General features: G+C 47.9%; 1 protein-coding gene across 2 annotated transcripts in view; it reads right to left on the minus strand.

Moving 5' to 3' along the window:
• Nucleotides 1-339: 339 nt before the first annotated feature.
• LOC143986591 (cyclic nucleotide-binding domain-containing protein 2-like) overlaps nt 340-20,848 on the minus strand; it is a 564,608-nt gene continuing 544,099 nt past the window's right edge. For both annotated transcript variants that reach the window (XM_077485000.1, XM_077484999.1), the window contains one exon: nt 340-862. In XM_077485000.1, coding sequence (XP_077341126.1) covers nt 764-862 — 99 coding nt within the window. In that variant the 3' untranslated portion in view covers nt 340-763. The remainder of the gene's footprint in view (nt 863-20,848) is intronic.

Consider the following 20,848-nt stretch of genomic DNA (forward strand, 5'->3'; position numbering starts at 1 on the left):
ATTTACAAAGTTTTATAACAGAAATGAAGAAAAACTTTATTTTTATTTTTTTTAATTGTCCCTATTTTTTTATTTGTAGCACAAAATAAAAAAATCTCAGTGGTTTATACATACCACCAAAAGAAAGCTCTATTTGTGGGAAAAATGATAAAAATGCTGTTTGGGTACAGTGTTGCATGACCGCGCAATTGTCATTCAAGAAGCGACAGTGCTGAAATCTGAAAATTGACCTGGGGAGGAAGGGGGTGAGAGTTCATTGGATTGAAGTAGTTAACTAGCCTTTATGAACTAGTTAAAAAAGTTAATTAGCATTTGAATAGAGGAAGCCCAACTTCTGAATTCTAGATAGTAGCCAATATGTATTATTCCATTTATTTATTCCATTAAAAAAAGTCACTAAAATAGCCATGGCAACAACATGGAAACAAAGCTTACACAGGGTTAGGACTGTTGGTGATCCAACAGGAGAACAGAATAGGCAAAATGACTGAGTCCCATAAAATAAAGGAAGGGGAAGTTATGGCTACCCTTTCTCTCCCAAGAAACTCAGCACCACCAAGCTGTCACAAAGCATCGGTTCAAATAGCCCTAATCTTACTGGGACAACTCCAGAAAGGAAAGAAGATTTTGGGATAGAGTTATCAAATGTGAATGACGCCTTTCTAAGTAAGGTTAAACGGAGGGTGGAAAATCTCATGTGTCCTGTTTGTAAATTCTGAAAGGATTAACCGTCACTGTAGGGTATTCTAGGCTGCTGATAGAGTCAGTGATGCTTTCTGATAAGCTGCGATTTATAATCTTGCCATCTCATGTAATCGTGCATTTTCTGCTGCAGTATTTCTTTGGTAGGGTATGGCTGAATCTGTAGAAGAAAACAAAAAAGTCAGTTAATCAGCTGCTTCATTCAGCAGAATATTGTACATTTAATTTGGACAAATAACTGTCAATGAATAACATGGTAGTTTCCAATTTCTACAGAATGACAGTTGAAAAGGTAAGGACAACCAACTGATGGCAGTTACATTCAATCATTTTCTAAAAGTTCAACTCTAGGCAAAACTCTTTTTTTTATATATATAGTATTGGATAGAGTGGGGAAGGTTTAGAACTTTAACTGGGCTTTAATTGATGTCTGAGCACTCAGCGTTGAGATTTACCATTCAGCACACCAGGCCCTCTGGGTCTGTTATGAATATTAAGGGGAACCCCACAACATATTTTTTTAAATGGCGTAGGGGTCCCCCCAAAAGTCATACCAGGCCTTTCAGGTCATTGATTGATTTTTTTTAATGCTTAAAGGGAAAAAATAATATCCCCCCCCCCCCCAGTCCAATACCAGGCCCTTTGGGTCTGGTATGAATGTTAAGGGAACCCATTTTTTTTTAAAAATGGCGTAGTGGTCCCCCTAAAAACCCATAGCAGGCCTGGTATGGATATCAAGGGGAACCCTGCTCCAAAATAAAAAAATGGCGTAGGCGTCCCCCCAAAATCCATAGCAGATCCTTATCCAAGCATGCAACCAGGCAGGCCACAGAAAAAGGGGGGGTCCCCTCCTGGACCATACCAGGCCACATGCCCTCAACGTGGGGAGGGTGCTTTGGGGTCCCCCCCAAAGAACCTTGTCCCCATGTTGATGCGGACAAGGGCCTCATCCCCACAACCCTTGCCCTGTGGTTGTGGGGGTATGAGGGCGAAGAGCTTATTGGAATATGGAAGCCCCCTTTAACAAGGGGACCCCCAGATCCTGCCCCCCCTATGTGAATGGGTTTGGGGACACAACTATAGTCTTTATTTGAATGTAATTAGATATACTTAGATATAGCAGTGGAGAGTTGTACCATGTTAGGTAGGTTGCTTGAAGAAGAAGCCAGCATTCCTCAAAAGTTGAACTAGTCTTTCTAGTTAACAAATAAATAGTATCATTCTAAATCCAAACTTCTAGTGATAGACGTGAAAAATATCAGCTTAAAACTCAACACCAGCAAAGATTTTTGCAAGGAAGGGTTAGAGGTTCTGCCAGGTTTTAAATGCCGGCTTTATTGAGCCCTTCACACCATTGTTATTGAATTGTTCTGGCTTATAAATATGTATTTTGGATGTGTTTATATGGGAATATTTGAATGGGAGACTGACTAACCTTAATAAAAGGTAATTTTTATTTGAAGTAACCCTAAATATTCAGAGTTCTGGTGAATTTTCAAATGTTTGTCTGGTACTTGACATTTACAAAGCAATTTCTATACCTAGTGTAAGCTATGATTAATGGATTAGAGGAATCCTTGTTGATATATTTATATCTGCCTTAAGTGGTGACATGATGCCTGGCTGAAGACATGGATTTAGATAACTGCTATATCATATGCAACTAATTCCACTCGATTATGGATTGTCTATATGAGAGATACATTTTTTTTTGGATGATAACATATATTAAAATAATAGGTCATATGCATATATAATCTGGAGTGGAATTCTCAAGCATATCTGAACTATCCAATTGGAAATAATTGCCAATACATACACTATATTACCAAAAGTATTGGGACACCTGCCTTTACACGCACATTAACTGAACATGAAATGATCTAACAGTCTTAGTCCGTAGGGTTCAATATTGAGTTAGCCCACCCTTTGCAGCTATACCCGCTTTAACTATCTTGGGAAGGCTGTCCGCAAGGTTTAGGAATGTGTCTACGGGAATGTTTGACCATTCTTCCTAAAGCGCATTTGTGAGGTCAGGCACTGATGTGGACAAGAAGGCCTGGCTCGCAGTCTCCATTTTAATTCATCCCAAAGGTGTTCTATCCGGTTGAGGTCAGGGCTCAAGTTCCTTCACCCAAAACTCACTCGTCCATGTCTTTATGGACTTTGCTTTATCCAAATCATTTGGTGGACTATGGTGTGGGATTGTTTTTCAGGGGTTGGGCTTGGCCCCTTAGCTCCAATAAAGGGCACTCTTATGCCCCATACACACAGTCGGAAATTCAGATGGAAAAAGTCAGATCGGATTATGTTGTCAGAAAATCCGTTCGTGTGTGGACTCTATCTGACTTTTTCTGTTGGAATTTCCGACGGAAAAAGATTGAGAGCTGGATCTAAAATTTTCCGACAACAAAATACAATTTGACTTTTTCCGATCGTGTGTAAAGAATTCCAACGCACAAAGTGCCACACATGCTCAGAAAAAATTTGGAGATGAAAGCTATTGGCTACTGGCCTCTACGTAGTCCCTTCGTACTTTGTGCGACTGTGTGTATGCAAAATCCGTCGGAAAAAATCTTACGGATTTTGTTGTCAGAATGTCCGACCGTGTGTGTGGGGCATTAAAGCATCAGTATACCAAGACATTTCGGATAATTTCATGCTCCCAACTTTGTGGGGAACAGTTTGGGGATGGCCCCTTTCTGTTCCAACATGACTGTGCACCATCAGATAACCACTAAATATTCACATCTCACTAATAGGGATGTGCTGAACCCCCGGTTCGGTTCGCCCCAGAACCTGCGAACGGACCGAAAATTTGATCAAACTTTAGAACTCTGTTAAAGTCTATGGGACTCGAACGTTCAAAATCAAAAGTGCTAATTTTAAAGGCTAATATGCAAGTTATTGTCCTAAAAAGGGTTTGGGGACCCGGGTCCTGCCCCAGGGGACATGTATCAATGCAAAAAAAAGTTTTAAAAACTGATGTTTTTTTCGGGAGCACTGATTTTAATGATGCTTAAAGTGAACAAAAAAAAGTGAAATATTCCTTTAAATATTGTACCTTGGGGTGTCTATGTATGTATGCCTGTAAATTGGCGCGTGTTTCCCGTGCTTAGAACAGTCCCTGCACAAAATGACATTTTTAAAACAATAAAAGTAATTTAAAACTGCTTGCGGGTTTAATGTAATGTCTGGTCCCGACAATATGGATGAAAATCAGTGAGACAAACAGCATGGGTAGCCACCCCCCCCTCCCCCCCGTCCATTACCAGGCCTTTTGGGTCTTGTATGGATATTAAGGGGAACACCGCGCCCAAATTAAAAAAAGGAAAGGCGTGGGGCCCCCAGGCCCTATATACTCTGAACATCAGTATACAGGCAGTGCAAATAAGACAGGGACTGTGTAGGTTTGTTGTTAAGTAGAATCTGTTTGTAATTTTGAATTGGTAGATTTTTAAAGTGTAGCTCCAGTCCAAAAATCTATTTTTAAGCTTTTTGGAAAACATAGGGAAGGGTTATCACCCCTGTAACATTTTTTTGCTGTCTGTGCACCTCTTCTGAAGATTTTACCTCACTTTCTGTCCCAATGACAAATGTTTTTTGAAAATATGGGGGTTTTAGTGAAACGAGGATTGGTGATAAAGCATCAGTGGAGAGGAGACTAGGGATGGCCGAACGGTTCGCCCGGCGGTCGTTTTGCGGCGAATTTCGGCTGTTCACGGTCCGCCCGATCGGCGGACTATTGCCACTGTTCGCCCGGTGGACTTCCGTGTTTACTGTGTAAAAGAACTTTGACCTATGATGACACATCCATCATGTGGTACAGGACAGCCAATTGAGACATTACAGCACATGGACACTTGGACATTCCCCCTAACTTATAAATAGACCCGATCCGGCGGCCATTTTACATTCTTTCGTATGTCAGTATAGGGAGAGGTTGCTGTGTGGAGCAGGTAGAAACTGCAGTGACCCAAATCGCTAGCTATTAGGTCCACAAAAGTTCTTTTAAGGACTGGTATGGTATAAGGCAGTGATGGTGAACCTTGGCACCCCAGATGTTTTGGAACTACATTTCCCATGATGCTCATGCACTCTGCATTGTTATTTAGCATCATGGGAATTGTAGTTCCAAAACATCTGGGGTGCCAAGGTTCACCATCACTGGTATAGGTGTTAGGTGTAGTTCAGGATATAGGTTTGAGGCACTGCTATTCAAGTCATTGTTGCAGCAGCCTGTTTTTTGTCAGTGTAGAGAGAGGGACAGGACGCTGTGTGCAGCAGGGACAGTCAGTTTAATCATTAGCTGTTATTATTAGGTCCACAAAAGTCCTTTTCAGGACTGGTATGGTAAAGTAGTACAGGATATAGTTTTGAGTGCTATTCAAGTTATTGTTGCAGCAGCCTGTGTTTTGTCAGTTTAAATAGGGACAGACAGGAAGCTGTGTGTGGCAGTGAGGGACAGTCAGTTTAATCAGTAGCTGTTACTATTAGGTCCACAAAGGTTCTTTTCAGGAGTGGTATGGTAATAGGCTTGTACACGTATAATATTCTTTCTTCCAAATATAGAAATAATATTATACTTGACTGCTGCCCTTCTGCTGCAGTAGTCCATTATGAGTATAGGGACTGAGATACAGTCTGCTAATCACAACCTACTAGTTCCACAAAGGTCCTTATAAGGACTGGTAAGGTATAGCGTACTACAGTACATAGGGTTGAGTGAGGTACAGTCTGCTATTCCTTAAGGACTGGTATAGGTCCACAATATATAGGGTTGAGGTGCACTACTGCTGACTGCTGCCCTATTCTGCAGCAGTCCTTTATCAATATAGGGACTGAGGTACAGTCTGCTAATCACAACCTACTAGTTCCACAAAGGTCCTTATAAGGACTGGTAAGGTATAGTGTACTACAGTATATAGGGTTGAGTGAGGTACAGTCTGCTATTCCTGAAGGACTGGTATAGGTCCACAATATATAGGGTTGAGGTGCACTACTGCTGACTGCTGCCCTATTCTGCAGCAGTCCTTTATCAGTATAGGGACTGAGAGTTTTGTCACAGGGTCATTTAAAAAATGACAGGCAGAGGAAGAGGCAGGCCCTTCCGCAGGGGTGGTAGGGTAGGGCAGGAGCAACAGGCTTGAGCCAAAGTGGGATGTTGCAGAAGGTGCGTTCAATTACTTTAAAGGACGCACCAGACTTGGTTGAGTGGCTCACTCAGCCTTACTGTTCTGCACCCTCCTCATCCTCTCGATCTGCACCCTCTTCTTCACTCTCTGCTATGTGCACCCCCAAAGACACTACCACCAACAACACCACCACCACCATATACCTTGTGCTTGAGTCACAGGAATTATTTTCCGATCAATATCAAGACATTTCTGATGCGCAGCCACTCTTGGCATTGGATCAGGAAGAGGAGGTAGCAACAACCGCCACTCAGCAGTCTGACGACAGTACCCAGATCAGCCCAAGGAGGAGGTTGGTCCCCGGTGTTGCTGCCTACTCCGAGATCTCTACTTATATCGGTGGGGAAGGTGACGTCAATGATGACGTGTCTAGTGATGTCACGTGGGTGCCCACAAGAGAGGAAGAGGAGGGAAGTTCAGAGGGAGATATGGACCAGCAGATAGGGAGGAGAAGCAGGAATAACTTACATTGCACAGGAGGGACAAAGTAGACTGCTAATGTATCAGAAGCGAGTCATCGACCATGTACGGTCACATCTAGCGCTCCCAGGATGCCGGCACATGGCTACGCAGTGTGGGCTTTTTTTAACGTGTCCGCTGCTGACAATAGTGTTGCCATCTGCAATCTTTGCAGTCAACGTATTAGTCGCGGTAAGCCCAACACTCACCTAGGGACGACCTCCTTAAGAAGGCACATGAGCAGCCATCACCGAGCCCAGGGGGAGCAACGGAACACACAAAGCCACACTCCAGGCTCTCACCGTCCAGCCTCATCTTCTACTTCTCCTTCTCCTCTCTCCTCACAATTGTCCTCCACTCCACCTTCCATCACGCCAAGCTCACGTTTTTCTGCAAAAAGGCAGGCTTCCGTGGGCCTAATGTTCAAGCGTAAAAAAATGATGACGCAGGATAACCCTCTTGCCCAACGGTTGACGGCTGGCTTGTCAGAACTGATAGCCCGCCAACTACTGCCATATAAACTGGTGGACTCGGAGGCCTTTCGAAAATTTGTGGCCATTGGAACACCACAATGGAAGGTCCCAGGAAGGAAGTATTTCTCAGAGAAGGGCATCCCAGAGCTATATGGCCATGTTCAGCAGCAAGTGAATGTATCTCTGGCACGCAGTGTCGGTGCCAAGATACATCTGACCACAAACACGTGGTCTAGCAAACACGGGCAGGGAAGGTATATCACTTTTACTGCCCACTGGGTGAACTTTCTGACGGCCGTCAAGCATGTAACCCGTGGCACCCGTGTAGATTTGGTTTTACCGCCACGGATTGCATGCAGGCCTGGCTCTTCTTCTCCTCCTCCTACTCCATCCTCCTCCCTCTCCTCCTCGGCTGACTCCTCCTTTTCCGCTGCTAGCCTCTCTTCCACTGCGCCGCCCAAGCTCCCCAGAACCTATTCAACATGCCAGGTGAGACGTCGCCATGCCGTGCTGCGTCTGTTGTGCCTGGAAGCCAAGAGCCACACTGACCCGGCACTCCTTTCAGCTTTGTGTTCACAGGCAGATCAGTGGCTAACACCGCTCAATTTGACAGTTGGTAAAGTGGTGTGGGACAACGGTGCCAATCTGCTTAGCGCATTGAAACAGGGCGAAATTACGCACGTGCCATGCATGGCACACGTCTTAAACTTGGTCGTGCAGCGATTCGTTGTCAAATACCCTGGGGTCCAGGACATCTTGTGGCAGGCAAGGAAAATCTCAGCCCATTTCAGAATATCTGACACGGCCATGGCTCGCCTTGCTGACATTCAGCGGCGACACAATCTGCCGGTCAGACGTCTAATTTGCGATTGCCCGACGCGATGGAACTCAACCTTCTATATGTTTGATAGGCTGCTCCAGCAGAAACGTGCAGTTAACGTCTACCTGTATGAACTCTGCGGCACAACAGGTTCTGGGGAGCTGGGTTTTTTTTCACTGCGCCAGTGGCTGCTCATGCGCGACGCATGCAGACTTCTGCGGCCATTTGAGGAGATCACAAACCAGTCAGTCGCAGCCATGGCGCCATCAGTGACATGGTACCTTATGCCTTCTTTATGGAGCGTGCATTGCGTCGTGTCATTGATCAAGCTGTGGAGGAGCAGGAGCGGGAAGATGAGGAAGTCGCAATGCTGGATGAATTCCCAGGGGGGGCTACTCTATCTGAGACAAGTGAACAACAGGAGTCTGAAGAGGAATCAGAGGAGGATGGTGCCGGGGCGGATGAGGAGGAGCAAGAAGAGCATGCTTTAAACCTTTCTGGGATGCCTGTTGTTGTGCGTGGATGGGGAGAGGAGAATGAAGAGGACGACATTATCCTGGATGATGAGCAGGAGCCAGGCCACCACACCGCTTCCAGTTTAGTGCAAATGCGGGTCAAGGACCAGTACTGGGTGGCAACGTACTTAGACCCCCGGTACAAACACAAAATGGCGGAAATGTTACCGCCGTCACAGAGGGCTGTCAGAATGGAGCACTTCCAGGCCTTGCTTCGAGAAATGCTGCATTCTGCTTTTGCGTGCGCTGGCAGAGGAGCAATTCCCACTCCCAGAGAAGGAGTTGCGGGTACCAATCCAACAGCGCCTGCAAGAAGAGGCCGGTTTGAAGATGTGTTGGTGACTTCTGATATGAGGTCATTCTTTCAGCAGACCCATCGACAGGTGTCTTCCGGATGCAGCATCAGGGAACGCCTAGACCGTCAGGTGTCCGACTACATCGGGTTAACGGCCGATGTGGACGCTCTGAGGACGCTCTGAGGAGTGATGAACCCCTGGACTACTGGGTGGGCAGGCTTGACCTCTGGCCAGAGCTTGCCCAATTTGCAATCGAACTATTGGATTGCCCCTAGTCCAGTGTCCTGTCCGAAAGGACGTTCAGCGCAGCAGGGGGGATCGTGACTGATAAGCATACTCGCCTAGCTCACGACAGTGATAACTACCTCACATTTCTAAAAATGAATGAGGCATGGATCTCGGAGGAATTCAACACATGTGACCAGTAGACCATGTATATGTCTATAAACAATTTTTTTAATCGAGCACACAGACCTTCTTTCTTCATTTGGCTCACTTCCTTGTCCAAAAAAAGCACACCGTACTATATGCCCGTACCCTCCTGTTTGAAGAGGTTGAGCGGTGTCATATTTCTACTGGGGCTGCTTATTATGAAGGGCTCCCACCATCCCTGTGCTGTGCTGACTTCCTCCTGGGGCTGCTTATTATGAGGGGCTCCCACCATCCCTGTGCTGTGCTGACTTCCTCCTGGGGCTGTACCTCTGCTGTGCATATTATGAGAGGCTCCCACCATCCCTGTGCTATGCTCATTATGAGGGGCTCCCACCATCCCTGTGCTGTGCTGACTTCCTCCTGGGGCTGCTTATTATGAGGGGCTCCCACCATCCCTGTGCTGTGCTGACTTCCTCCTGGGGCTGTACCTCTGCTGTGCATATTATGAGAGGCTCCCACCATCCCTGTGCTATGCTCATTATGAGGGGCTCCCACCATCCCTGTGCTGTGCTGACTTCCTCCTGGGGCTGCTTATTATGAGGGGCTCCCACCATCCCTGTGCTATGCTCATTATGAGGGGCTCCCACCATCCCTGTGCTGTGCTGACTTCCTCCTGGGGCTGCTTATTATGAGGGGCTCCCACCATCCCTGTGCTATGCTGACATCCTCCTGGAGCTGCTTATTATGAGGGGCTCCCGCCATCCCTGTGCTGTGCTAACTTCCTCCTGGGGCTGTACCTCCGCTGTGCATATTATGAGGGGCTCCCAACATCCCTGTGCTATGCTCATTATGGGGGGCTCCCACCATCCCTGTGCTATGCTCATTATGAGGGGCTCCCACCATCCCTGTGCTGTGCTGACTTCCTCCTGGGGCTGCTTATTATGAGGGGCTCCCACCATCCCTGTTCTATGCTGACACCCTCCTGGGGGTGCTTATTATGAGGGGCTCCCACCATCCCTGTGCTGTTCTAACTTCCTCCTGGGGCTGTACCTCTGCTGTGCATATTATGAGGGGCTCCCACCATCCCTGTGCTATGCTCATTATGAGGGGCTCCCACCATCCCTGTGCTATGCTGACTTCCTCCTGGGGCTGCTTACGGTGCAGGTGTCAGTGCTGTATATCACGGTGCTGGTGTCAGTGCTTTATGTCACACTGCTAATGTCAGTGCTCTCTATCACGGTGCTGGTGTCAGATCACTCTATCACGGTGCAGGTGTCATTGCTGTATGTCACGCTGCTGATGTCAGTGCTCTCTATCACGGTGCTGGTGTCAGATGACTCTATCACGGTGCAGGTGTCAGTGCTTTATGTCACGCTGCTGATGTCAGTGCTCTCTATCACAGTGCTGGTGTCAGATCACTCTATCACGGTGCAGGTGTCATTGCTGTATGTCACGCTGCTGATGTCAGTGCTCTCTATCACGGTGCTGGTGTCAGATCACTCTATCACGGTGCAGGTGTCATTGCTGTATGTCACGCTGCTGGTGATCTTCTCCTGCACCCTCTTCTTTGCTTACCCTGACCTTCCCTCTCCTCCATTGCCTTCATGCACTCCACAGTCCTGAAGTGTCACAATTTCACATATAAAAAAAGAATGCTTGTAGTTGTCGATCCCAGATTCACCTCATACATGTGTTATGTCATTGGCCATGTGGTGGGACTATGTTTGCACAGCTAGTAATTATTTTGTGGCTGCAAATTTGACCTGTAGGTTTGCAAAGTTCACCTCCCATTGAAGTCAATGGGGCCCGCCGCGAACGCTACGGTTCGCGAACTATCGGCCGCGTTTGCGGTCCGCGTTCGCGAAACGTCCCGTCGGAAGTTCGTCCATCACTAGAGGAGACACATTTTTCCCATATCAACTTTTGCAGGAGAGAATTTCCCTTCCTAGGGGTAGATTTCATCTCACTTCCTGTTGTCTCCTTCCGTTTGCAAGTAGGAGACGTTTGTAAGTTGGATGTTTGAAAGTAGGGGCCTGCCTTATATGCTCTGCAGAAATTTGGGTCTAAGGTGTTGGTGTTGTGAAATATTATATCAAGAATTGTAATTACATGCACCTGTTGAACAGGGGCAGAAAAATTGGGCATTTGGTGGTGGTGTTGTCACAACACTGTAAGCCCTCACAGTTACTCTTGGTGGGCGCAGGAATGGGCCCTGCTGTGAAATATTAGATCAAGAATTGTAATTATTTGTCCTTGTTGAACAGGGGCAGAAAAATTGGGCCTTATGCACTGGTGCCACAACACTGCAAAACCTCACAGAAACTCTAGTTGGAGCGCAAGAATGAGCCCTGCTGCAAAGTATTGCATCAAAAATTGTAATTACACGCCCCTGTTAAACAGGGGCTGAAAAATTGGGCCTTAGGCACTGGTGCTGTTGCCACAACACTGCAACCACTCACAGATATTGTAGTTGAGCGCAGCAATGAACCCTCCTGCAAAATACTGCATCAAAAATTGTAATTACACGCCCCTGTTAAACAGGGGCTGAAAAATTGGGCCTTAGCCACTGGTGGCGACGCTGAGAACTAAAAATGTTCTTACAAGCTACAGTAGGTGATCACAATATTGTGTCAATCTTGGCGCTTTTACCAGCGAGATTGACACCCCGAGAGCCCCGTCACTGAAGCCAGTGCCGAGCCGGCTCGCATCGGCAAAAGAAAATGTGTTTTTTCCTTTCCCAATGAGTGACAAGCATTACTGACATTGAGGCCGGGTTCACACTGGTGCGGGGATCCGAAATGGATCCCCGTCAATACCAGGCACTGTGTTTGGTATGAATCATGAGGGGGAACTCCACACCAAATTTTAAATAAAAAAAGTCATGGGTTCCCCTCCAGGAGCATACCAGGCCCTTAAAGATTAAGTAAACCCTGATGGGTTTACTTCCTCTTTCATTCCCTGCAAAGGCAAAGCATAATGGACTACTATGCATCGCATAGTAGCCCATTATGTGTCACTTACCTGACACAGGAGCCAGCGAAGTCACCGCTGTCCCCTGTAGTTCGGTGCATCCATCTTCTCGGTGGGTCTCACTGCTCCGCCAGTGTCATTCGGCGAAGCCGTGATGACATCACTCCCGCGCATGCGCATGGGAGCCGCCACTCGCGGCATATTCCCGTTGACAGCGGCGCGCTCAGTGCGCCTGCACGCCGCTGTCTATGGCGCATGCGCCATAGACAGTGGTGCCTGTCTTTCGGCAAATATCTCCTAAACCTTCATTCTCTATGTTGTGTGGTATGTTACTTACTTTGGACTTTTTTTGTTCTATATGTCATACTGTACACTACCCATTCTAGATTGTTTTAGGGCTCAGTTAGACAGGTGGTTAGTTATAGCTCCTGGCAGATGTTTGTGCATCCACCTTGGAACTATATTCAGGCAGCCCATAGAAATGGATGCACAGGCAGCGGTTGCACAGAAAAATGTCAAAGAAGCGGGTGCATGGGTCCAAATGCGGACACTTTTTTCATGGCTGGTGGTATTTTCACCTAGTGGTAACGCACTTCCTGTCTTGGGGTGTCTCCACTCTGGAAGGAGGAGCAACAGGCACATCCTTGCATATGTTATACCGTTATATAAAATGTTATACTGTCAGTACAGTTTAACAAACAATATGACTGCTCTCAGAAGAGGCTCACCGTGGGCTAGTCCCCAATTGAACAGTCTTAACCACTACAATACAGGGCACTTTCACCCCCTTCCTTCCCAGCCCAATTTTCAGCTTTCAGCGCTCTAGCGCTTTCAGTGACAATTGCGCGGTCATGCTACACTGTACCCAAATGAAATTGTTATCATTTTGTTCGCACAAATAGAGCTTTATTTTGGTGGTATTTATTCACGACTCCGTTATTTTTTTTTTTGCGATATAAGCGCAAAAAAAGCGGAAATTTGGAAAAAAAACAATATTTTCTTTTTTCTATTTGAAAAGAAATCCAATAAAATCAAATTTTGTCATAAATTTAAGCCAAGATGTATTCTGCTACATGTTTTTGGTAAAAAAAATTCCGTTAAGTGTATAATAATTGGTTTGTGTGATCACGGACATATGTACGCAAATGATCATGTACATATGTGTGCAGGTGATCACGTACATATGTGTGCAGATAATCAGTGGGACATGTGATTTTAGTGGGACATATGTGGGGGACATGTTTTTATTATTAGGGACATGTGTTTTTATTATTTGGGGACATGTATGTTTTGGGGACATGTGTGTTTTGGGGACATATGTGGGGACTGTGTTTGTACTGTGTGGTGTGTTGTGTGTTTACACTACACTGATGATCAGTGAGTAAAAAGCTGTAAAAAGCAGCCCATACTCACTGATCATCAGCCGGCTGCAGCGTTCTGCTCTCCTCTCCTCAGCGGTGACTTCCGTGTGAGGAGAGGAGAGCCGATTGCCTAGCAACCGGCTGTTTGTTTACATCACATGACGGCCGTGATTGGACACGGCCGTCATGTGATCAGGAGGGCCAATCACAGAGCCCTCCTGCCGATCTGAGATGTGCCGTGTCCAGGTGACACAAGCACATCGGGATCGCGCCGCTGCGCGGGCACGCGCGCGCGCGATCCCGCTACTCCTGAATGACGTTCCTGAACGTCCTATCAGGAGTAGACGGCTCCCACCCGGCCGTATATATGCATTGGCCGGGTGGGAAGTGGTTAAAGAGGAAGTAAACCCTGATGGGTTTACTTCCTCTTTCATTCCCTGCAAAGGCAAAGCATAATAGACTACTATGCATCGCATAGTAGCCCATTATGTGTCACTTACCTGACACAGGAGCCAGCAAAGTCGCCGCTGTCCCCTGTAATCCGCCGCATCCATCTTGCTGGTGGCGTCTCGCAGCTCCGCCGCTGTCATTCGGCGAAGCCGCGATGACGTCACTCCCACGCATGCGCACGGGAGTCGACACGCGCGGCAGCTCCATTCTTGGAAATTCTGCGCTCAGTGCGCCTGCGCGCCCCTGTCTACGGCGCATGCGCCGTAGACAGCGGTGCCCGTTTTTGGCCAAATATCTCCTAAACCATATAGGTTTAGGAGATATTGCTTGGACCTACAGGTAAGCCTTAATCTAGGCTTACCTGTAGGTCAAAGTGGTTTGTAAGGGTTTACAACCACTTTAAGTCTGGTATGGATTTTAAGGGGAACCCCTTACGCCGAAAAAACGGCATGGGGTCCCCCCAAAATCCATACCAGAACCCTATCAGAGCTGGTCAGGAAAGGGGGTGGGGCGAGTGAGCGCCCCTCCTCTTGAACCTTACCTGGCCAAGTGCCCTCAACATGGGGGGGTGCTTTGGGGAAGGGGGCTCCCTGTGGCCCCCCACCTCAAAGCACCTTATCTCCATGTTAATGAGGACAAGGGTCTCTTCCCGACAACCCTGGCCGTTGGATGTCAGGGTCTGCGGGTGGGGGGGCATATCAAAATTCGAGTGCCCCCTTTAATAAGGGGGATCCCAGATCCCAGCCCCCACTGTACGTGAATGAGTATGGGGTACATTGTACCCCTACCCATTCACCTGGGGAAAAAAGTGTCAATAAAAAAACACAATAGACAGGTTTTCAGAGTCATTTATTAGGCAGCTTCGGGGGTCTTCTTCCGACTTTGGGGGTCTTCTTTTGACTCCTTTGTGCTCTCCAGTTTTTCTCCGCTCTCTCCGGGTTCTTCTCTGCGCTCTCCAGCCTCTTCTCGCGCTCTCTGGCCTCTTTTCCCACTCTCTGGTTCTTCTGCACATCACTAGGACACGGCCGTCATGTGATCAGGAGGGCCAATCACAGAGCCCTCCTGCCGATCTGAGATGTGCCGTGTCCAGGTGACACGAGCACATCGGGATCGCGCCGCTGCGCGGGCACGCGCGCGCGCGATCCCGCTACTCCTGAATGACGTTCCTGAACGTCCTATCAGGAGTAGATGGCTCCCACCCGGCCGTATATATGCATTGGCCGGGTGGGAAGTGGTTAAAGAGGAAGTAAACCCTGATGGGTTTACTTCCTCTTTCATTCCCTGCAAAGGCAAAGCATAATAGACTACTATGCATCGCATAGTAGCCCATTATGTGTCACTTACCTGACACAGGAGCCAGCAAAGTCGCCGCTGTCCCCTGTAATCCGCCGCATCCATCTTGCTGGTGGCGTCTCGCAGCTCCGCCGCTGTCATTCGGCGAAGCCGCGATGACGTCACTCCCACGCATGCGCACGGGAGTCGACACGCGCGGCAGCTCCATTCTTGGAAATTCTGCGCTCAGTGCGCCTGCGCGCCCCTGTCTACGGCGCATGCGCCGTAGACAGCGGTGCCCGTTTTTGGCCAAATATCTCCTAAACCATATAGGTTTAGGAGATATTGCTTGGACCTACAGGTAAGCCTTAATCTAGGCTTACCTGTAGGTCAAAGTGGTTTGTAAGGGTTTACAACCACTTTAAGTCTGGTATGGATTTTAAGGGGAACCCCTTACGCCGAAAAAACGGCATGGGGTCCCCCCAAAATCCATACCAGAACCCTATCAGAGCTGGTCAGGAAAGGGGGTGGGGCGAGTGAGCGCCCCTCCTCTTGAACCTTACCTGGCCAAGTGCCCTCAACATGGGGGGGTGCTTTGGGGAAGGGGGCTCCCTGTGGCCCCCCACCTCAAAGCACCTTATCTCCATGTTAATGAGGACAAGGGTCTCTTCCCGACAACCCTGGCCGTTGGATGTCAGGGTCTGCGGGTGGGGGGGCATATCAAAATTCGAGTGCCCCCTTTAATAAGGGGGATCCCAGATCCCAGCCCCCACTGTACGTGAATGAGTATGGGGTACATTGTACCCCTACCCATTCACCTGGGGAAAAAAGTGTCAATAAAAAAACACAATAGACAGGTTTTCAGAGTCATTTATTAGGCAGCTTCGGGGGTCTTCTTCCGACTTTGGGGGTCTTCTTTTGACTCCTTTGTGCTCTCCAGTTTTTCTCTGCTCTCTCCGGGTTCTTCTCTGCGCTCTCCAGCCTCTTCTCGCGCTCTCTGGCCTCTTTTCCCACTCTCTGGTTCTTCTGCCGGCTCCTCCGCTATCTTCTTCCAGCTCTTTTTCTAGGGGTTGGTCCCGCCCCTTATGAGGTCACAGTCCCACCATGCCCCAGGACTTGATGTCACACGCCCCCCATGCCTATATGAGTGGTCGTGCACCTCGCACAACCACAGCAGGAGAGAGTGTCAAATTCGGAAAAAGAGAAGAGGGAAGAAGGACGCAGAAAACAGGCCACCGCTAGCAAAAGAGCTGGAAGAAGATAGCAGAGGAGTCAGCAGAAGAACCAGAAAGCAGAAGACGAAGCCGGAAAGCGCGGAGAAGAACCGGAGAGTCGGAAGAAGGCCCCTGGAGCGCTCGATCGTCCCCATCCCTTTTCCTTACCGACTGAGCTGCATGCTTGGATAGGGGTCTGGTGTGGATTTTGGGGGGAACCCCACGCCGGTTTTTTGTTTGCCCCCGGAGAGGAACCCTTGCCGGCTCAATTAGAGAAGCAACATTGCTGATTCTTTCACGCTTTTGCTGCAATAGGAAAATATGACATTTTCCTATTGCAACCAGCGTAAGATGTACAGTGCCCTGTTGCCAAGAACCAACGCAATGAGATCGCACTGGAACAATCTCGTGGTCAGGTACTGTATCAGCATGATCATTGAGGAGGAAGAGGATCCCCACTAATATACCAGAATAAATAACTAGACTAAAAACTTTGCCAAGGTTATTAACTAGTTGCCGCTCTGCCCACTGTCAAATAACGGCAGGGCTGTGCGTCTCTCGTTCTGGGGCGATGTCATACATTTCTAGGACACAGCGCGACCCCCGATTTCTGTAAAAAGCAGCGTTCACAGCTCTTTAACCATGTGATCGGCTGTGTCCAATTACAGCCGGTCACATGTAAACATAGAGATGCTGGTAATCGGCGCTCCTCGCCTCCCACTGACAGAGTGTGTGGCGAGGAGAGCCGATCAGCGGCATCTCCTTACAGAAGATATCTACACATGTAATCAGGGCACTGATCATCAGTGCCCTGATTAAAATAGCAACACCAGTGCCACAAATCAGTGCCAGTGGTGAGTGTCCACCACTACCAGCAATCAGTGCCCACCACTGCCCACAAGTGCCACCAATCAGTGCCCAATAGTGATGCCAGTCCGTGCTGGCTATCAGTCCCACCCATCAGTGCTGCCTATCGCTGCTGTTCATCAATGCCCATCAGTGCCACCCACCAATGCCCATTTGTGCCCATCAGTACCGCCTATCCGTGCTGCCTATCAGTGCCCACCAGTGCTGTCTATCAGTGGCAATCAGTGCCACCTATTAGTGCCACCTAACAGTGCCCATCAGTGTCACCTATAAGTGCTCATCAGTGCCACCTATCAGTGCCCATAAGTGCGGCATATTAGTGCCTCCTCATCAGTGCCACCTAATCAGTGCCCATAAGTGCGGCATATTAATGCCTCCTCATCAGTGCCCATAAGTGCCACCTCATCAGTGCCCATAAGTGTCAATTCATCAATGCCCACTAGTTCAGCCTATCAGTGCCCATCAGTGCCGCTTCATCAGCACACATCAGTGAAGGAGAAAAATTACTTAATTACAATATCTACTGACAGAAACAAAGTTAAAAAAATATATATCCAAATCTTTTGGTCTTTTTTTTGTAAAAAAATGAAAAACCCAGCAGTTATTAAATAACACCAATAGAAAGCTCTATTTGTGTGAAGAAAATGATAAAAATGTAATCTGGGTGCAGTGTAGCATGACCGCGCAATTGTCATTCAAAGTGCGACACCACTGGGGGGCGTGGCTACCGCGCGCTAGTGAATGGACGCCTGAATAGTGTGCTCCGCTCCAGCGACGGTCCCTCATCAACAACGAAGCGACGGATCGTAAATCCGCATACATACCCGGTAACCGGAACATCTGTGGATCCCGGAGATATGTCTCGTAGGAGGAAAGAAGCGGCCAAGCCGAAGAAATTGGTCGATTTCTTCAGGCCGGCGGAGCGCGGCCTAAAGCAAGATGGCGCCGGCGGAGCTGATTCACCTCCACCTCCCTCATGCAGTTCCCGGTCGGATGATTCGAGCCCCGATATGAACAGAGCGCAGCACGGAAGGTCTCCGGAGGCATCCACCCCGAACTCCTGCAGCCCAGTAAAATCCAAGCCAAGGCTGGAAGAAGACTGCCGACAGGTGAGCACAGACCAGGACTCCCTGGAAGACACGAGAGAGTTAACAGACCCCTTTAACGCTTTCCCTACTGCTGACAAACCTGTCTCAGACACTATGCTAAAGGAGATGCTGCTCTCCCTCCGCACATCTATGCATGCTGACATGCTGAAGTGTGTCAGCTCCTTTAAAAAAGAAGTTGGAGAGATGAGTGGCAGGGTGGAACATATAGAGGCCAAAATGGGGGACTTTGCTACTTCCCATAACACTTTGATTGATGCGTTTCACGAGCAAGCGGATGAAATCGCATGGCTTAAAAGCAAAATCGCAGACCTTGAAGATAGGTCGAGAAGGAACAATATAAAGATAAGGGGAGTCCCCGAATCCGTCCTTCCTGCGCATTTACAGCAATATGCCAAGGAACTTCTGTGCGCATTCCTTCCCTCCACTGACGAAGCGGAGATGCAGGTGGACCGCATCCACAGATTACCCAAACCATCTCATTTGCCAGATAATATCCCTAGAGATGTGTTAATGAGAGTGCATTTCTTCCAAACCAAAGAGAAGCTCATGATGGCGTTCCGCAAACAGCAAGTTCCTCCTGAAAAATTTACTCACATTCAACTGTTTGCGGACCTTTCGCAGTATACAATGCAAAAACGGAAGTCGTTGGTGTCGGTGACCAAAGCTTTGAGAAACCACAACATCCCGTATAGATGGGGCTACCCGGTGAAACTGACGGTTACACACGAGGACAACACCACCGTGGTGACCAACATTGCAGAGGGCTTGGCCCTGTTAAGATCCCTGGCCATACTACCCGCGACAGCAGCAGATGAACCCTCATTGTCAAGAGTGGCACACTCCTCTGAAGGCTGGCACACAGTGTCGCATAAGAAGAAGAAAAACCCCAGGAAAAGTTAGCCTTAACGGGTTCCCTTCCTGCGCTGAGTAGTACGCGGATACATATGGGGGCCGGTAGCACTATGGAGCATTAGTGCGTTTCTTCCCCCCCTCGTTATAATGGACGGTATTTCCGCCCTCTGGTTCTTGAATCTTGATTTTTTAATAATGCTTTGTTTCCTTTTTTTTGGATATGACTTTCCCCCTATTTTTCTCCCCCTCCTTTGTGCATCTCCCATGGTCTGGTCGGCTTCTTCATCTGTCGAGAACAACGTACAGAAATTATGGACTCCCGCTACTGGTACCATATTCTCCGGGTCTCGTGAGTACCCTCCACTAACTGATAGATATGTCTTTTAATGTTGTTTCATTTAATGCAAACGGGCTAAACCATCCAGCAAAGCGCTCCACAGCATGGAAAGAGGCCCTCAAACTCAAGGCTGATGTCCTTCTTATACAGGAAACACACTTTGAAGCTGGTAATATACCAAAATTCCAACACAAAAACTTCCCAACTATCTTTATGTCCTGTGCACCGAAAAAACACAGGGGGGTCCTTATTGCTTTTAGGGACTCTGTCTCCTTTGTGCTAAAAGAGCTTCACACGGACCCTGCAGGTAGATATTTAATCGTACAAGGAGAGCTCAACAGCAAGCAGTATACCCTGGTCAATCTATATGCCCCTAACACCCACCAAATTCGGTTCCTGCAAAGATTGTATAGAAGAGTTGAGGATCTTCGGTGGGGGTCCCTGATTATTTGTGGAGATCATAATGTCACCCCTGACCCTACTTTGGACTCTACTACGGTTGCCAAAAGGTCTCCTCCTAAGCTTCAGTCTCTCTTACATGCCGCTGATGTATATGACGTGTGGAGATGTCAGCATGGCGACGAGCGGGACTACACATGTTTCTCACCCAGGCACAACTCGTATTCCCGCATTGACCTAATGCTTGTTGACAAACAGTTGCTGCAGTTAATCTCTAAATCCTCCATCCATGACATCACGTGGTCTGACCACGCCCCAGTATCTATGGTGGTGATGGAGGGTCACGCTCCTGGTCCAGCTTACATCTGGAGAGCCAATTCCCGTATATTTCAAATGCCAGAACATGCTACCAGCATCAGAGCGCATCTGAAGGACTATTTTGCTTGTAATACCGGTTCGGTGGATGACCCGATGGTTTTATGGTGTGCCCATAAGGCATATATTAGAGGTGTAATGATTAAGATTTGTGCAGGAGAGAAGAGGCGGAGGACACATAGGGTAGACCAACTGCTCACCACTATAAAAACTCTTGAATCCCTTAATAAATCTAAGACTGATCCAAATTTAGCTCAACAGTTATCTAGGGCTCGTTCTGATCTCAGACTTATGCTGATTGAACAAAATGAAAAATATGTGCGCTCATTGCGTATGTCCTTCTACTCCTCCGGGAATAGAGCGGGCAAATTCTTGGCACAGAGGCTTAGAGGAATGAGAACTAAATCTAGAATACCGTATTTATTAGGGCCTCAAGGCAAGGGGAAAATTGTTAACCCGCAGGAGATAGCAGAATCTTTTGCCGAATACTACGCAACACTTTATAATCTGAGCAAAGATCCCCACACCATTCAGCCCACTGACGACGCCATACAAGCATTCTTAGCTAAGATTAGGCTGCCGAAACTTACGAAGGACCAGCTAGATTCCCTTAACTCCCCGGTCACTAAGTCTGAGATCGAAAAGGTCATAAGCACTCTTCCGCTGGGAAAATCCCCTGGCCCAGATGGGCTATCTAATGACTATTATAAAGCCTTTGGTGAGCAGTTGTCCCCAACGCTGCAACAGGTATATGCAGCTGCAGTGTCCTCGGCCTCTTTCCCTAAAGAGATGCTTAAGGCATTTGTTGTA

This window comes from Lithobates pipiens, unplaced genomic scaffold (genome assembly GCF_037356315.1).
Source record: "Lithobates pipiens isolate NorthernLeopardFrog02 unplaced genomic scaffold, aLitPip1_a1.2 Scaffold_17, whole genome shotgun sequence".
NCBI classification, from domain to species: domain Eukaryota; kingdom Metazoa; phylum Chordata; class Amphibia; order Anura; family Ranidae; genus Lithobates; species Lithobates pipiens.